Source organism: Galeopterus variegatus, unplaced genomic scaffold (assembly GCF_000696425.1).
Source record: "Galeopterus variegatus unplaced genomic scaffold, G_variegatus-3.0.2 Scaffold3572, whole genome shotgun sequence".
Lineage (NCBI taxonomy): Eukaryota > Metazoa > Chordata > Mammalia > Dermoptera > Cynocephalidae > Galeopterus > Galeopterus variegatus.
The window spans coordinates 165,499-179,515 of record NW_007729683.1 but is presented as its reverse complement, the minus strand read 5'-3'; the positions used below and the strand labels follow the sequence as shown (position 1 = coordinate 179,515).

At 45.9% G+C, this 14,017-nt stretch overlaps 1 protein-coding gene across 2 annotated transcripts in view; it reads left to right on the top strand.

Moving 5' to 3' along the window:
* The first annotated feature begins 1,720 nt into the window (after nucleotides 1–1,720).
* Nucleotides 1,721–14,017, top strand: part of MTOR (mechanistic target of rapamycin (serine/threonine kinase)) — a 134,757-nt gene continuing 122,460 nt past the window's right edge. For both annotated transcript variants that reach the window (XM_008585443.1, XM_008585442.1), the window contains exons 1-8: nucleotides 1,721–1,815; nucleotides 3,944–4,119; nucleotides 4,777–4,885; nucleotides 5,585–5,817; nucleotides 7,482–7,682; nucleotides 8,429–8,563; nucleotides 11,680–11,955; nucleotides 12,040–12,148. In XM_008585443.1, coding sequence (XP_008583665.1) covers nucleotides 3,958–4,119; nucleotides 4,777–4,885; nucleotides 5,585–5,817; nucleotides 7,482–7,682; nucleotides 8,429–8,563; nucleotides 11,680–11,955; nucleotides 12,040–12,148 — 1,225 coding nt within the window. In that variant the 5' untranslated portion in view covers nucleotides 1,721–1,815; nucleotides 3,944–3,957. The remainder of the gene's footprint in view (nucleotides 1,816–3,943; nucleotides 4,120–4,776; nucleotides 4,886–5,584; nucleotides 5,818–7,481; nucleotides 7,683–8,428; nucleotides 8,564–11,679; nucleotides 11,956–12,039; nucleotides 12,149–14,017) is intronic.

The following is a 14,017-nucleotide window of genomic DNA, read 5'->3' as shown; positions in this document are numbered from 1 at the left end:
CGGGGCCCGGGTGGGTAGGGCTAGGGGCGGGGGCGGGGCCGGGGCTGCGACCCCGCGGTCCAGCCCTTCTGCCTGGAAGATCGCGCCCTGCAGGCTCGTTGTAAACAGCTTCACTTAGCATCACCAGACCGACCCCGAAGGCGTGTCGCTTTTCGACTTACAGAGCACTTCCATTCACCGAAACAGGACTCATTAATTGATTCATGCAACGAGCATTTATTGAACATCTACTGTGTGCTGACACTCTTCAGCTTGCTGACGTCTGTCGTATCTGCATCGTGGAAACATTCTGTAAGGATGTGCTCCTGCTCACCTCTTCCCGGCTTTTCATTCAGTGATATCCGTTGGCACCACACTCTCCCAAGTGAGCCACGGGCCGGCCCCAAAATGTGAAATTTAGAGGAACAATTACTTAACAGAAGAAGCAAAGAGTTTAAACCTAAGGTAGTAATCATAAATTAAAAAAAAAAAAAACAAAGCTGCCAAAGCTGTATTTTTAGCCATAGAATATTACCAAACCTATTTAATTTGGCAATTTAGACCTGGAAACTTTTATTTCTTCAACAAAAACTTATTTTTATTACACAAGTAATTGATGTAAATGTATTAGGAAAAACGTGTGTCTTCCCCAAACCCCATTACATCTTAGTCGTGTGCTCATATTTCCCCATGTAAACACGGATATATAAGAAATGGATAAATGTTTTTTTAAGGGGTATATTATACTCATATTGTTGTATAACTTGTATTTTTTGAGTAAATTGTGAACCTTTTCCATCTTAGCAAATATTCATCGACATTATCATACGAGTATTAACGGCTACATAAGTTTTCCTTAATATTAGTGCACCTACTGTCGGATATTTAGGAATTTTCAATGTTTATTATGACAAACAGCACTGTAATTTTTTAAAAAATAGAGATGTAGTCAAATTCCATATTTCCTATGTATTTTCTGAAAAGATTTTTTTTTTTTTTTTAAAGATGACCGGTAAGGGGATCTTAACCCTCGACTTGGTGTTGTCAGCACCACGCTCACCCAGTGAGCGAACCGGCCATCCCTATATGGGATCCGAACCTGTGGCCTTGGTGTTATCAGCACCGCACTCTACCGAGTGAGCCACAGGCCGGCCCTGAAAAGATTTTCTTTTTAACAGTGTTGCTTTGAAGTTTTTTATTTATGAGTAGCTCTTTTAGTCAAAACTTGGCTGTGGTTTCTTCTTGTGAACTAATTTTGGGAAAGTGAGAAAATGTAAAAACATTTTCAAATGCATATGCCATTTAATGATAGTGAAATCACAGATCAGTAATTACAGGGCGCCGGCATCGCTCACCTGCCCCTCAGAATTACAAGGGCGGGGGCGAGAACCTCCGCCTACCGCTTTTGGTCCCGGGCCGCGCGGTACCTGGACACGGACTCCGCACCTCCGAGGCCGCGATGCAGAGGGGAATCACAGTAAGCGATGCACCGGATGTGTGCGTGGAAGTGACCGAAGTCAACTTACGACCGATTGGTTCTTCCTAGTTGACCTAAGCCTCCTTTCGTCTGCCACTGGCGGCGTGGTTTGTCTATTTGAACAGTCCACGCCCCCTGGAGAAGCCGGGTTCCGAAGCTGCACTTCTCCTTCATTGCTATTGGTTTGTGTTCCAGTCCATCTTCTCCTTACGCCTGACGATTGGTTCTCACTCCTGGGAGCCCGTCCTCCCACCCGCCCGGCTCAGAGGACAGCGGGGAAGGCGGGTGGTGAGGCCAGGGTCTGAGGCGGCGGTAGCGGCGCTGGCGGCGGCAGCTGAGGCCTTGGCCGAAGCCGCGCGGTGAGTCTGGGGCTGGCACCGACCCCTCCAAGGCGGCGTAATGTCCAGACCCAAGACCAGCCTGGTCCATGGGGGAGGCCCGGAGAAGCCGCCGGCTTGGGACGTAGGGTCTCCTCCGTATTTGCCCCACCACCGGGGCGCCGCCTGAGCCCTTGACCCCCACCCCGCGAGGGAACGCCCACCTCCCCGGGATACCCGAGAGACCCTCGGACCCTTCGGCCCCCTGTGCGTCCCGGGAGCCCAGAAGGCCGGCCCGTCAGCTCCGATACTGCCTTGTCGCTTATGGGTCTCCTTGCCCGTCCCAGTCACTCCTTCTGAGTCACCTAGAAATTGTGGACCCTGTCTCAGGGAGCACCAGCCTCAGTGCTAGCCCCTTGCACTCCACCGTGGAGACCTCTCAAGGACCCAGTCCCCAGAGTTGAGCTGGATTCCATTCTTGGGGTTACTCCGCCTTTCCCCCGCCCCATCCCCTGTTTCAGCCATCCAGTTCTAACTTCCTTAAGCCCTTACCAAGACCCTTAGGATATTTAACTTCAAGTAGTTTAATTGGATTCAGCCTGGAGCAGACAGCCTGGGGCCTTAGAAGACACAGATACAATCGTTCTTTCCTGATAATGGAAATTCCTTGCCAGCCTCCTTCCCCTTCCTCATACGCACACACCCACAAACCTTAGTAGTTTTCTTATCAGAGATCCTTAGGTTTCTTCTTCCTTAAAGGATGACATTTCCTAATGCAGTCTTTTTCTTGGCACCGGAGTATTTGAAAGCTTTTTAAAACTAATTATTCCCTGGCTTTTCCTCTGCATCTCACAAATTCGTTCAAAAATAAGAATTTTGAGAAATTGGTTTTCTAGTATAATCTGTACGTACTCGGGATGGGTATATGTTACTTACATAGCAGTGTGGGCTGAGCCCTATTAGGGCCACTTTCTTCCGATTCCTAATTATTTGTATTTCTCCCTGGTTTATAAGCTCGTTGAGAAAAAGAACAGTACATGATTGAGGAATGAATGAATGATCTCAGAAACTTATTGGTCTCTTTTAGCTCACATTTGAAGGACTTGTATACTATAGAACTGCATTGTCCAATATAGTAAACACTAGCCACATGTGGCCATAGCACGCTTGAGATGTGACTAGTCCAAAGTGATATTGCTGTAAGTATAAAATACATCCTAGATTTTGGAGACTCAGTACAAAAGAAAAGAATGGAATGTATCATTTACATTGATAACATGTTGAAATGATATTTTTTCATATATTAGGTTAAATAAAATATGTTAATTTTACCTGTTTCTTTTTTTTTTTTTTTTTTTTAATGACCAGTGAGGGGATCTTAACCCTTGACTTGGTGTTGTCAGCACCACGCTCACCCAGTGAGCTAACCTGCCATCCTTATATGGGAACTGAACCCATGGCCTTGGTGTTATTAGCACCACACTCTCCCGAGTGAGCCACGGGCCGGCCCTTACTTTTTTCTTTTTACCATTTTTAATAGGGCTGCTAGCAAATTTAAAATTACATTTGTGGCTCCTATTATATTGCTATTGGACAGTGCTGCTATAGAATAATAATCAGTCTCCCTCTTTAGATTGAATTCCTTGAGGAAAGGGGCAGCTTTAGCCACTTTTAATTCTTTCCCTATCTCCCACCTTTGTTACCTGGCACTGTGTTATGTACATAGTAGTAATAATAATAATAATTATTAAAAACTTACTGTGTGCCCAAAAACTTACAATGCCCAGCATTGTTTTAAACACTTTTTAATATGTATTAACTCCAATCTTCACAGCAACCCATGAGTTAGGTACTATCATCTTCCTGTTGCATTTGAGGAAACAAATTTTAAGTGTCTTCCTAAAGGTATATAACTTTGGAGCAAGATTCAAACCCAGGTAGTATAGCTCCATAGCCCACAATTTGACCTACACACTGCCTCTTTTAAACATCAGTCATTACTGAAATGAATCTAGGCTTTCTACACGTTCCTCAGTGAGATCTCCCAACCTTTTTAGAATCTCTTACGTGACATGGGCTGGTTGAAGATATGTATTGAGGAACCTTGGCCATAAATAAATTTATCGCCATAGTTTGTTATTCAGAATATAAAGGAAGCTTCTCTCCAAAGAATCCCAGGGCAAAATGCTTGGAACTGGACCTGCCGCCGCCACCACAACCACCACCACATCTAGCAATGTGAGTGTTCTGCAGCAGTTTGCCAGTGGCCTGAAGAGCCGGAATGAGGAGACCAGGGCCAAAGCTGCCAAGGAGCTCCAGCACTATGTCACCATGGAGCTTCGAGAGGTTGGGCTTCTGTGATTTGGGGCCAGTCATTGCGGGATGTTTGAGCTCAGTGTGTCATCACTGGTTTAGATTCTTTTTGACAGCTAAGTGAGGATTTGGAAAACTCAAAGATTCTGTTTTAGAAAGACTCAATTTCTCACATTCATAGAACGTGCAGTATCCTTTGCAGCAGTTGCACATTTCTGTGGCATTTCTTGTATTTGTGATCACATTTTAGGAGTCAGCATAGATTTAGCTGTTTCTTTTAATTTTTTCTTTTTTTCTCTACCGCGTACCAGGTCCTGAATTCTTTCTTTCTAATACCAGTGATTGGAATGGGTTTGGAGAGTTGATAACTGAGGGCTTTCTAAATAGCGACTAGACTTGAGGCCAGAGACAGTATCTTATTTATCCTTGTACCCCTGGTACTAGGAAGAAGCTAGGATAGGATGTTGTCTGCAATAGAGTAGATACTGAATAAGTATTTGTTAAATAAGCAGATGAATTTTGAGTTCAGCTGATCCACAGTTTAAAACTATGGAAATGGGCAATAGCTTGTCTTCTTTGGGTGAACTGTACCTGCTGTCTCTTAGGTTCTAATCTTTAGATGCCAGTCTGCTACCACCACCACTATCAGGGAGACATTAGAAATTGTTCTGAGTACATCTTCCTTTGCAGATGAGTCAGGAGGAGTCTACTCGCTTCTATGATCAGCTGAACCATCACATTTTTGAATTGGTTTCCAGTTCAGATGCCAATGAGAGGAAAGGTGGCATCTTGGCCATTGGTAAGGAGAGAGTCTCTGATAACAATAACGGGGAATAAAGGACTACTCACCTTTTTGTCCACTACACCTGGTGTGTGCCGCTTCCTAGATGCTTAGCTCATATTTGTTTAATGAATTTTAAGGGGCCTGTGGCTCTTAATGCACTTATACAGGTATTCTAGCAGCTGTCTCGGGATGTAGGCAAAGCAGGTATTTTTAGATATGGAAACCGAGTCTAAGAATCATTTAAGTGACTTTTCTAGAGCCAGACAGTTTGCCAGAGCTGACACTAGAAGCCAACTTTTTTCCCACTATACCCTATTGCCTTTTGCAGGCTCTGGCTTCTTAGTAGAGCAAGATCTGACACAGTGGGGCTCACAAATGGAAAAGGGGGATCAGGGTACCATTAATAAAAGGCAGGTCTTTTTGACTCCCAAGGACTGGTCATCAATCTTGTGAATTATTATTCACTCCCAGTTTGTTTTCCTTTTTTTCTTGGGAAAACAAATTCTGTGTAATAAAATGAGATCATTTTGCTTTGTGTAGTTCTGGCACAAATACCAAATGTATTGGTTAAAATGAAAATTGTCTGCATCCTAACCATCTAGAAATGCACTCAAAGTAAAATGAAGCAATCACTCACCAGCTTTCAGTTCAAGATTGTATTTTACTGGCCATCATGCGCCCCATCATCACCTTTTGCCTTTCCCTCTTTTCCAGCCAGCCTCATAGGAGTGGAAGGCGGGAATGCTACCCGAATTGGCAGATTTGCCAACTATCTTCGTAACCTCCTCCCCTCCAATGACCCAGTTGTCATGGAAATGGCATCTAAGGCCATTGGCCGCCTTGCCATGGCAGGGGACACTTTCACTGCTGAATACGTGGAGTTTGAGGTGAAGCGAGCCCTGGAATGGCTGGGTGCTGACCGCAACGAGGGCCGGAGACACGCAGCTGTGAGTGCCTACGGGGAGGAGCACAGCCATGCCTGGGGAGTGATGCTGCTGGGTTGGGGTCCCTCACACACTATGCTTTGGTCCCTGAAAGGCAGAGCATGAGAGGGGATGCTCTAGGGAAAGGCACTGTGCTTCTTGGTGGCATTAGATTCTGTCCTGACTCTCTTCAGCCTGAACTCAGTACCTGAAGAGGAAAATTAAAGTTCTCTCTTTTTCGTTACCTGAAAGGCAGCCCTAAGGGCAATGCTTATCCTGACCTCTGATTTTCTAGAATCAAAATTGCCTTCTGAGCAGAAGGCCCTCCTCCACCATAAGGGAGAAAAGAAGCTGCAAGTCAAAAGGCTGACAAAGCCCCAGACGACTGTAATATCTTCATGATCCCTTAAGGATCTTTGTCAATGGGCCGGCCCGGTGGCGCACTGGAGAGTGCACCGCTTGGGAGCACAGCGGCGCTCCCGCCGAGGGTTCGGATCCCATGTGGAGACCGGTTCCTGCTCACTGGCTGAGCGCGGTGCGGGCGCGACACCGAGGGTTGCGATCCCGTTACTGGTCAGTAAAAAAGAAAAAAAGGAAGAAAAAAAAAAAAAGGATCTTTGTCAAGGTTTTTCTGCGTATACTGTGGGAATGTGGAAGTACTGGGATTAAAATAGGGGCAGGGAAAGTAGGCACCTTCCCACCCTCAGTTGGAGATTGATAGCTCAGATAAACAAATTTTTTACACGTTTGTTGATCAGTTGGTTACTATCCAAAGCCCCTTTCCCCATTGACTATTCTGCATTTGGGGGAGTTGTGGCTTCTTATCCTCTTCTTCCAGTGGCAAATCATTGTTGCCTTTTGAGGCTTTTCCTGAAAAAGGCTGGCTTGATGGACTAGGATTCTAGGCTGTGAGATAGGGTAGAGTCTATCCTGAAGAGAGAGAATCTAGGAATGGGTATAGTGGAGATCAGAAGCATAAGCAGATGCCTTCCAGTCAGTTTCCCCTTTTGGAGGCAGTACTACAAGGAATAAACATGATACTGGGTAAGGGACACACAGTTACACCCTGGTTCAAGTCTTGCCTCTGCCACTTACTAACTGTAACTTGGGGCAACCTCTGACCTTCAGTTTCTTCCTCTGTCAAATGAAAATAATAACAAGATTAAACATTAAGGGCCGGCCTGTGGCTCACTCGGTAGAGTGCGGTGCTGATAACACCAAGGCCACGGGTTCGGATCCTATATAGGGATGGCCGGTTCGCTCACTGGCTGAGCGTGGTGCTGACAACACCAAGCCAAGGGTTGAGATCCCATTACCAGTCATCTTTAAAAAAAAAAAAAAAAAAAGATTAAACATTAAACAGGTTTGTTCATTCATTCAATAAACATTTATTGAATATATACTGTATTCCAGGCATTGTTCTATGGTGCTAGTATAGTGGTATACAAAGCATAAAACACAGCTGCCTTTCAAACGTTACAGGCATTCTGTTTGTGAGCAACCTAGGATAACAACGTTTGATCAATTTTATTTTCCTTCCTCTGTCTCCAGAATTTCCTAGCTAGAAGAGTGGGCAAGTCTTCTCTTTTTCTAGTGTGTGTAGACACTAGAGTGAAAAGGGGCTGTACTCTGAGAGAACCAAACTTTCCAATATAGATAAGGAATCTCAGTTTGCCTTTTTCTCCCAGGTCCTGGTTCTTCGTGAGCTGGCCATCAGCGTCCCCACCTTCTTCTTCCAGCAAGTGCAGCCCTTCTTTGACAACATTTTCGTGGCTGTATGGGACCCCAAACAGGCCATCCGTGAGGGAGCAGTAGCGGCCCTGCGTGCCTGTCTGATTCTTACCACCCAGCGTGAGCCGAAAGAGATGCAGAAGCCTCAGTGGTACAGGGTGAGGAGATGGCTCCCTTCCAGCCACCAGAAAACACATTTACAGAGAGAACCACCGGCCTAAAGGGCAGCAACAGGCTCCTTGCCATGGAGCAAGTATCACATTTGTTTTGGTCTCAAACAATTTTTTTATGCTCCGTATGAATCAATTGTTGTTTTATTACATTTCATTAAAGTAAAAATCTATTGATAGTTACACTATTATTTTATATATCACTAAGAATGAAAACAGGCCAATTAAACAGTGGCTTAGTACCTTCTTATCAACAATTATAAGACATCTCTTTTCAGAGATGTTAAAATATGGAAAAACAGGTGTCTCAGAATCAATGAAATAATGGTCAGTACTGATGTAGAAAGTGCCAGTTCCCTCTACTCGAGTGTCATGAGTCCTGCGTTGCCAAAGGAACTTGCTAACGAACCTTATTTTACAAAAAGAGACCTGAACATGGGATTGGGAGCCCTGGTTTCCAGTCCTGCCTTTACTGTACAACCTCAACAGGCCACTTAATTTTTTTGAGCTTGTTTTTTTAGCTACTAAATAGGAATGATAGTGGTGTCTGCCTCAACGGCTTGTTGTGAGAGTTGAAGCTCAGTTAAACAAGAGAGTTTGATAAGTTAGTATTGCTGATGGCACAGAGCACTGAGCAGGCATAGTAACACCTCAGAACCCCCAGTGTAGATGGGGAGGGCCTGTGTTTTAACTTTGGACACTGGGTAATTAAGGTGTTCTGTCTCTCTACATAGCACACATTTGAAGAAGCAGAGAAAGGGTTTGATGAGACCTTGGCCAAAGAGAAGGGCATGAATCGGGATGATCGGATCCATGGAGCCTTACTGATACTCAATGAGCTGGTGCGAATCAGCAGCATGGAAGGAGAGGTGAGAAGCTACATCAGAGGGAAGTTCAGTCTTCTCATATGCCTTTCTGTGGGCAAGGCAAGATCCATGTCCTCATGGAGCTGACGTTTTGTATTGGAAAACAGACAGTAAACAAGTAAACAAAATAATTTCAGATGCCAGAAGTCCTATAAAGAAAAGAAAATAGGAAATAGGATGGAGGGTAATGGGGAAAGGCGGTGGGTGGAGAGTCAGGGAAGGCATTCCCAGAGGTGATGCCATTTGAGGGAGACCTGTGTGACATGAAGGAACTTCCTCACAGTGGGCTGGGGGCCTGTGTTCCAGGCAGAAGCTTTGAGGTGGGAGAGACCTGGACAAATTGATGAAACAGAAAGAAAGGAAGTGTGGCTGGTGCACCATGAGCAAGGGAGAGGGAGAGAGGGGCCAAATTCATGAGCCGAGGGTTCACGGTAAACACTGGCTTTTGTTCTAATTGCAGGGGCAGACATGGAGATGTGTACACAGGGGAATGCTGTGCTGTCATGCATGTCTAACAGTTACTGGCTGCTTGTGGGGAAAAGTGTGTGGAGAGGCAGGAATGAAGCAGGGAGACCAGTTAGGAGGTGTGTTAGCTTAAGAAGACAGATTTAAAAGTACAAGGATTTTATTAGAGAAATAGCCTGTGAGAGAAAATGGGGAGGGAGCTGGGAGAACCTGTCGGAGCACAATGCACGAATGACCCTGAGTGAACAAGAGAGGGAAGAAAAATGAGTGGAAGTGTCCTAGTCTACCATACAAGGCTATTGTGGGGTCTGCAAACCAAAGTCAGCCATCAGAGGAGTCCTGTGTTGTCCAGGAGTAGGCCTGCCTTACCATCCCTACTGTGTTCTCTTGTTGGTTGGGAGCAGCCCATGGACAGTGTGGCCTTGGCACAGACTTGGTGATAAATTTCAAACCAGTAGCTAGGGCCCTTTTTCAGTTATGCTCCTTGTAGTTTGAGATCGCATTCTTACAGCTGCCACAGGTATCTATTATAGCAGTCTGGGCAAGCAACAGTGGTGGCTTCAACTAGGAATAGCAGTACAGATACTGAAAAGTAATTGAATTCAGAATATGTTTGGGAAGTAGCACTGCATCTGTGAGACTTCTTGTGGGGACTTAGTTGGTGTGGAATTTCACCCCAGGTCTTCCTGCTTTAATAGACACAGCGATCATTTGGTAATGGCTATGCCCTGGATGTGGGAGCAGCACATGCAGGCATGTGCAGAAGCAGGAGTCTGGCTTCGAATCCCCACTCCTTTGTATATCCTGTGACTCCAACAAATTATTTCACCCTCCATAGCCTCATTTTCCTTACTTTTGACAAGGGCTTTTACCCACCTCATTGGGCTCTTGTGAAGTTTCTAGATATATGCGAAGTGCCCGCAGGCACCTGATAAATAATGGGCGTTCTTTGCATAGTAGCCCTCAGAGATTTCCTCACCTGAGAAAGAATTGTCAAGGTGCTTGGCCTGAGCAACTGGAAGGATGGAATGGCCATTTATTGAGGTGGGAGGACTAAGATGGTAGCAGCAGGTTTGGGGGAGAAGGTCAGGAGTTTGGTTTTGATCTTAAGTTCGAGATGCCTATTGGGCACCTGAGTGAGATACTGAGGAGTTCTGAGGAGAAATCTGGGCAAGAGATGCTGATTTGGGAATCATCAGCATGTAGATGTTATTTCAAGTCATGATACTGGATGAGAATAAGGGAACTAGTGTAGCTGGGGAAGAGATGGAGTCTGAGAACCCGAGGTCAGGAGTTAACAGGAACTAAGGGAGACTAGAAGGAGCAGCCAGGGAGGAAGGAGGAGAGCCGGGAGAGTTTAGGGTCCCAGAAGCCAAGTGAAGAAAGAGTTTCAAGGAGGAGGAAGTACCAGTTGGATCAAATGCTGCATGTAAGTCAAGTATGATGAAGACTGAGAATTACCATTGAATTTAGCAGCATAAGAGTCATTGGTGACCTTAGCAACAATACTGGACAAGATTTTCTGCGAAAAGAAAAATGTCATTGAGAAAAGTTTGGAAGTTTGGAAACTGTTTTGGACTGTTGGAGGATGAGTTATTAAGCAGCCCTTTGAAAAGAGATGGGGCCGGCCCGGTGGCGCACTGCTACAGTGCGCCGCTTGGGAAGTGCAGCAGCGCTCCCGCCAAGGGTTCGGATCCCACATACAGACCGGCCGCTCACTGGCCAAGCGAGATGCGGGAGCAACACTGAGGGTTGCGATCCCGTTGCCGGTCCCGGTCCGGTACGGACGCGACACTGAGGGTTGCGATCCGTTGCCGGTCACGAAAAAAGACAAAAAAGGAAAAAAAAAAAAAGAAAAGAGAATAAGATGTGAGTTCTCAGCCAGTTAGCTTGTTCCATACCTCCTGTGAAATCCTAGGATTCTGAGAAAATGATTTGCCTAAGTTTGGGAAGTGCAGCAGCGCTCCCGCCGAGGGTTCGGATCCCACATACAGACCGGCCGCTCACTGGCCAAGCGAGATGCGGGAGCAACACTGAGGGTTGCGATCCCGTTGCCGGTCCCGGTCCGGTACGGACGCGACACTGAGGGTTGCGATCCGTTGCCGGTCACGAAAAAAGACAAAAAAGGAAAAAAAAAAAAAGAAAAGAGAATAAGATGTGAGTTCTCAGCCAGTTAGCTTGTTCCATACCTCCTGTGAAATCCTAGGATTCTGAGAAAATGATTTGCCTAAGTTTCTACCTAGGTTTCTGGGGAGAAAGAGACCAGAATATCCTGAACAGGAATCTGGCCTGGGGCTGCCCCTAGCCTTTTCAAGAGGCCTCATTGCTATGATCTTAGATCTATAGTCACTGCAACTTGCAAGTCAGCCTTCCCAAGCCGGGTGGGAGTCCTCCAGGTAGGAGCCTTTGGCAGCCAGTCCCCTGCTGCTGCTTCATTGTTCAGTAGGTGGTGCTCTTCTGCCTAAATTAGAACAAAAGCAGGTTTCTGAAAGGTGCTGGGGAAATCGTAATCATAAAGATGAAGAGTGGCCACCCTCCACTTTGGAAATAATTACACTTCAGGATTGGACAAATGTATTCCTCTCTAGATTACACAGTGCCCAGGTTGAATGCCACTCATAAGTAAAGTTGAAATTTTTTTGCTCATGTTATAGCGTCTGAGAGAAGAAATGGAAGAAATCACACAGCAGCAGCTGGTGCATGACAAATACTGCAAAGATCTCATGGGCTTTGGAACAAAACCTCGTCACATTACACCCTTCACCAGCTTCCAGGCTGTGCAACCCCAGCAGTCAAATGCCTTGGTGGGGCTGCTGGGGTACAGCTCTCACCAAGGCCTCATGGGATTTGGGGCTTCCCCCAGCCCAGCTAAGTCCACCCTGGTGGAGAGTCGGTGCTGCAGAGACTTGATGGAGGAGAAATTTGACCAGGTAAATGGCGGGAGGTTCTCTCCCTCTTCTCCCAAGCTCCATGCCTCAGTTTCCTCTGCTAACCCTTTATCCTTCCTCTCTCAGGTGTGCCAGTGGGTGCTGAAATGCAGGAATAGCAAGAACTCACTGATCCAAATGACAATCCTTAATTTGTTGCCCCGCTTGGCTGCATTCCGACCTTCTGCCTTCACAGGTGAGGATGGCCATAGAAGACATCATTACCCATCTAAGGGTAATTAAACAGGGAAAAGGTGATTCCAGAAAGTTATGTCTGCTTCTCATTTGAAGCAGTGCCAGCTAAGAGGCTAGTCTCTGATTTCTCTGCCTCATGTCCAGTTTCAGTGGTATCTACTTCGGGTTTTCTACTAATGTCTGAGGCAGCAGACACAGGAACAATCAGAATGTGTAGGCAGTGAGGCAGTTCTCATGTGTGGATGCCAATAAGTTCACAAATTTTTAAGTCTTTAGAAGAGACCAAAGGAAGGGCATTTTCAGTGCAGATACTATGCAGCAGCCTCTCTGTGGGGCAGGGGGGTTTTGGGGACTGTACTGCTGCTGCTCCTGAGGTGGTCATCAACCTGCCTCACCACTTGCAGGAAGGAAGGACTGAATTTCAAAGGCAGTTCCACAGGTGATAGGCTGCGGGTTCCATATTCCTGCCCTGTCCTCAGTGGGTAGTGTGAATTCCTGGCTCCAGAAGCTGGCACAGCTTAAATGCAGCCTCTCCATGAGGCCCTCTTGGATTGCTCCAGCTGGAAATGTTCTTTTTCTCTTCCATTATAGCCCTCAACTGTGGAAAGGCTTTGGCATCAGACCTAGGGTGAATCCTGCCTCAGTCCTTAACTATGAGATTTTGGACAGGTTATTTGACCTTCCTGGGCCTCCAATTCCTGATTTGTAAAATTAGAATAAAAATCCTGCCTCCCAAGATGAACAGCATTAATGCCTAAACACCTACTCTAGCACCTGGCACAGAGTAAGCCTCAATAAATGGAAACCACTATTATATTATTATTGCCTCTTCGAGCTACTTCAAGCTTATTTTGGAAAGAAAGTAGAGGTAAAAATTATAATGCTCCAGTTGTCTGTTCATATTTAATGTCCTTGTCTTACCTCCCTACTTGCTGAGTGTGGAGACCCTGTTTCAAATGTCTTTGGTTTTTTGGTTTTGTTTTTGGTGTCTGGTTGGTAAGGGGATCTGAACCCTTGACCTTGGTGTTGTCAGCAGCACACTCTAACCAAGGGAGCTAACTGGCCAGACCTCAAACATGTCCTTATACTTTACTCTGGTGTACATCACCTGTGCTCAGTAAGCATTCAGGATCGATGGAGAGCCAGGAGCATAAGTGGAAGGCCAGCCGTAGCCATTCCCTAGCACAGATCTATTTCATGCCACCCAGCCCAGATGAAACCGAGGAAGAAATCTAGCAGGTGAGGTGTTAAACATGCTGTGTGTGAGAAGCAGAACATGTTGTATAGGGGCCAGCCCGGTGGCGCACTACTACAGTGCGCCGCTTGGGAGCGTGGTGGCGCTCCCGCCGAGGGTTCGGATCCCACATACAGACCGGTTCCCGCTCACTGGCTGAGCGAGGTGTGGGAGCAACACCGAGGGTTGTGATCCCGTTGCCGGTCCCGGTCTGGTACGGGCGCGACACTGAGGGTTGCGATCCGTTGCCGGACATGAAAAAAAGACAAAAAAAAGAACATGTTGGATAAGGACGAGACAATTAGCCACATAAAATCACTGAACCAGAGAGAAATGATAGAATGAAAATCACCCATATTTTTTCTGTTTTCCATTCTTCCTGCCTAGCACCCAGCAGCTTTTCTCTTTTCTAATAATAAGACATGCGCCTGTTCAGTAGAGCTTTAAATGATCTTGGGTTGAGAGTCTGTGGTTCAAAAGAAACTAATAACTAGGCCAAATCTGATCAAAGTCTGGAACATTGTAGAAACAGTTACATTTAAGTTCAAAAGGCTGCCTAGCAGCAGGATACAAAGACTCAGGGGGCCCCTAGGATTATTCTTTTGATGTGGGTTTTTGTTGTTTTATTAAATAATA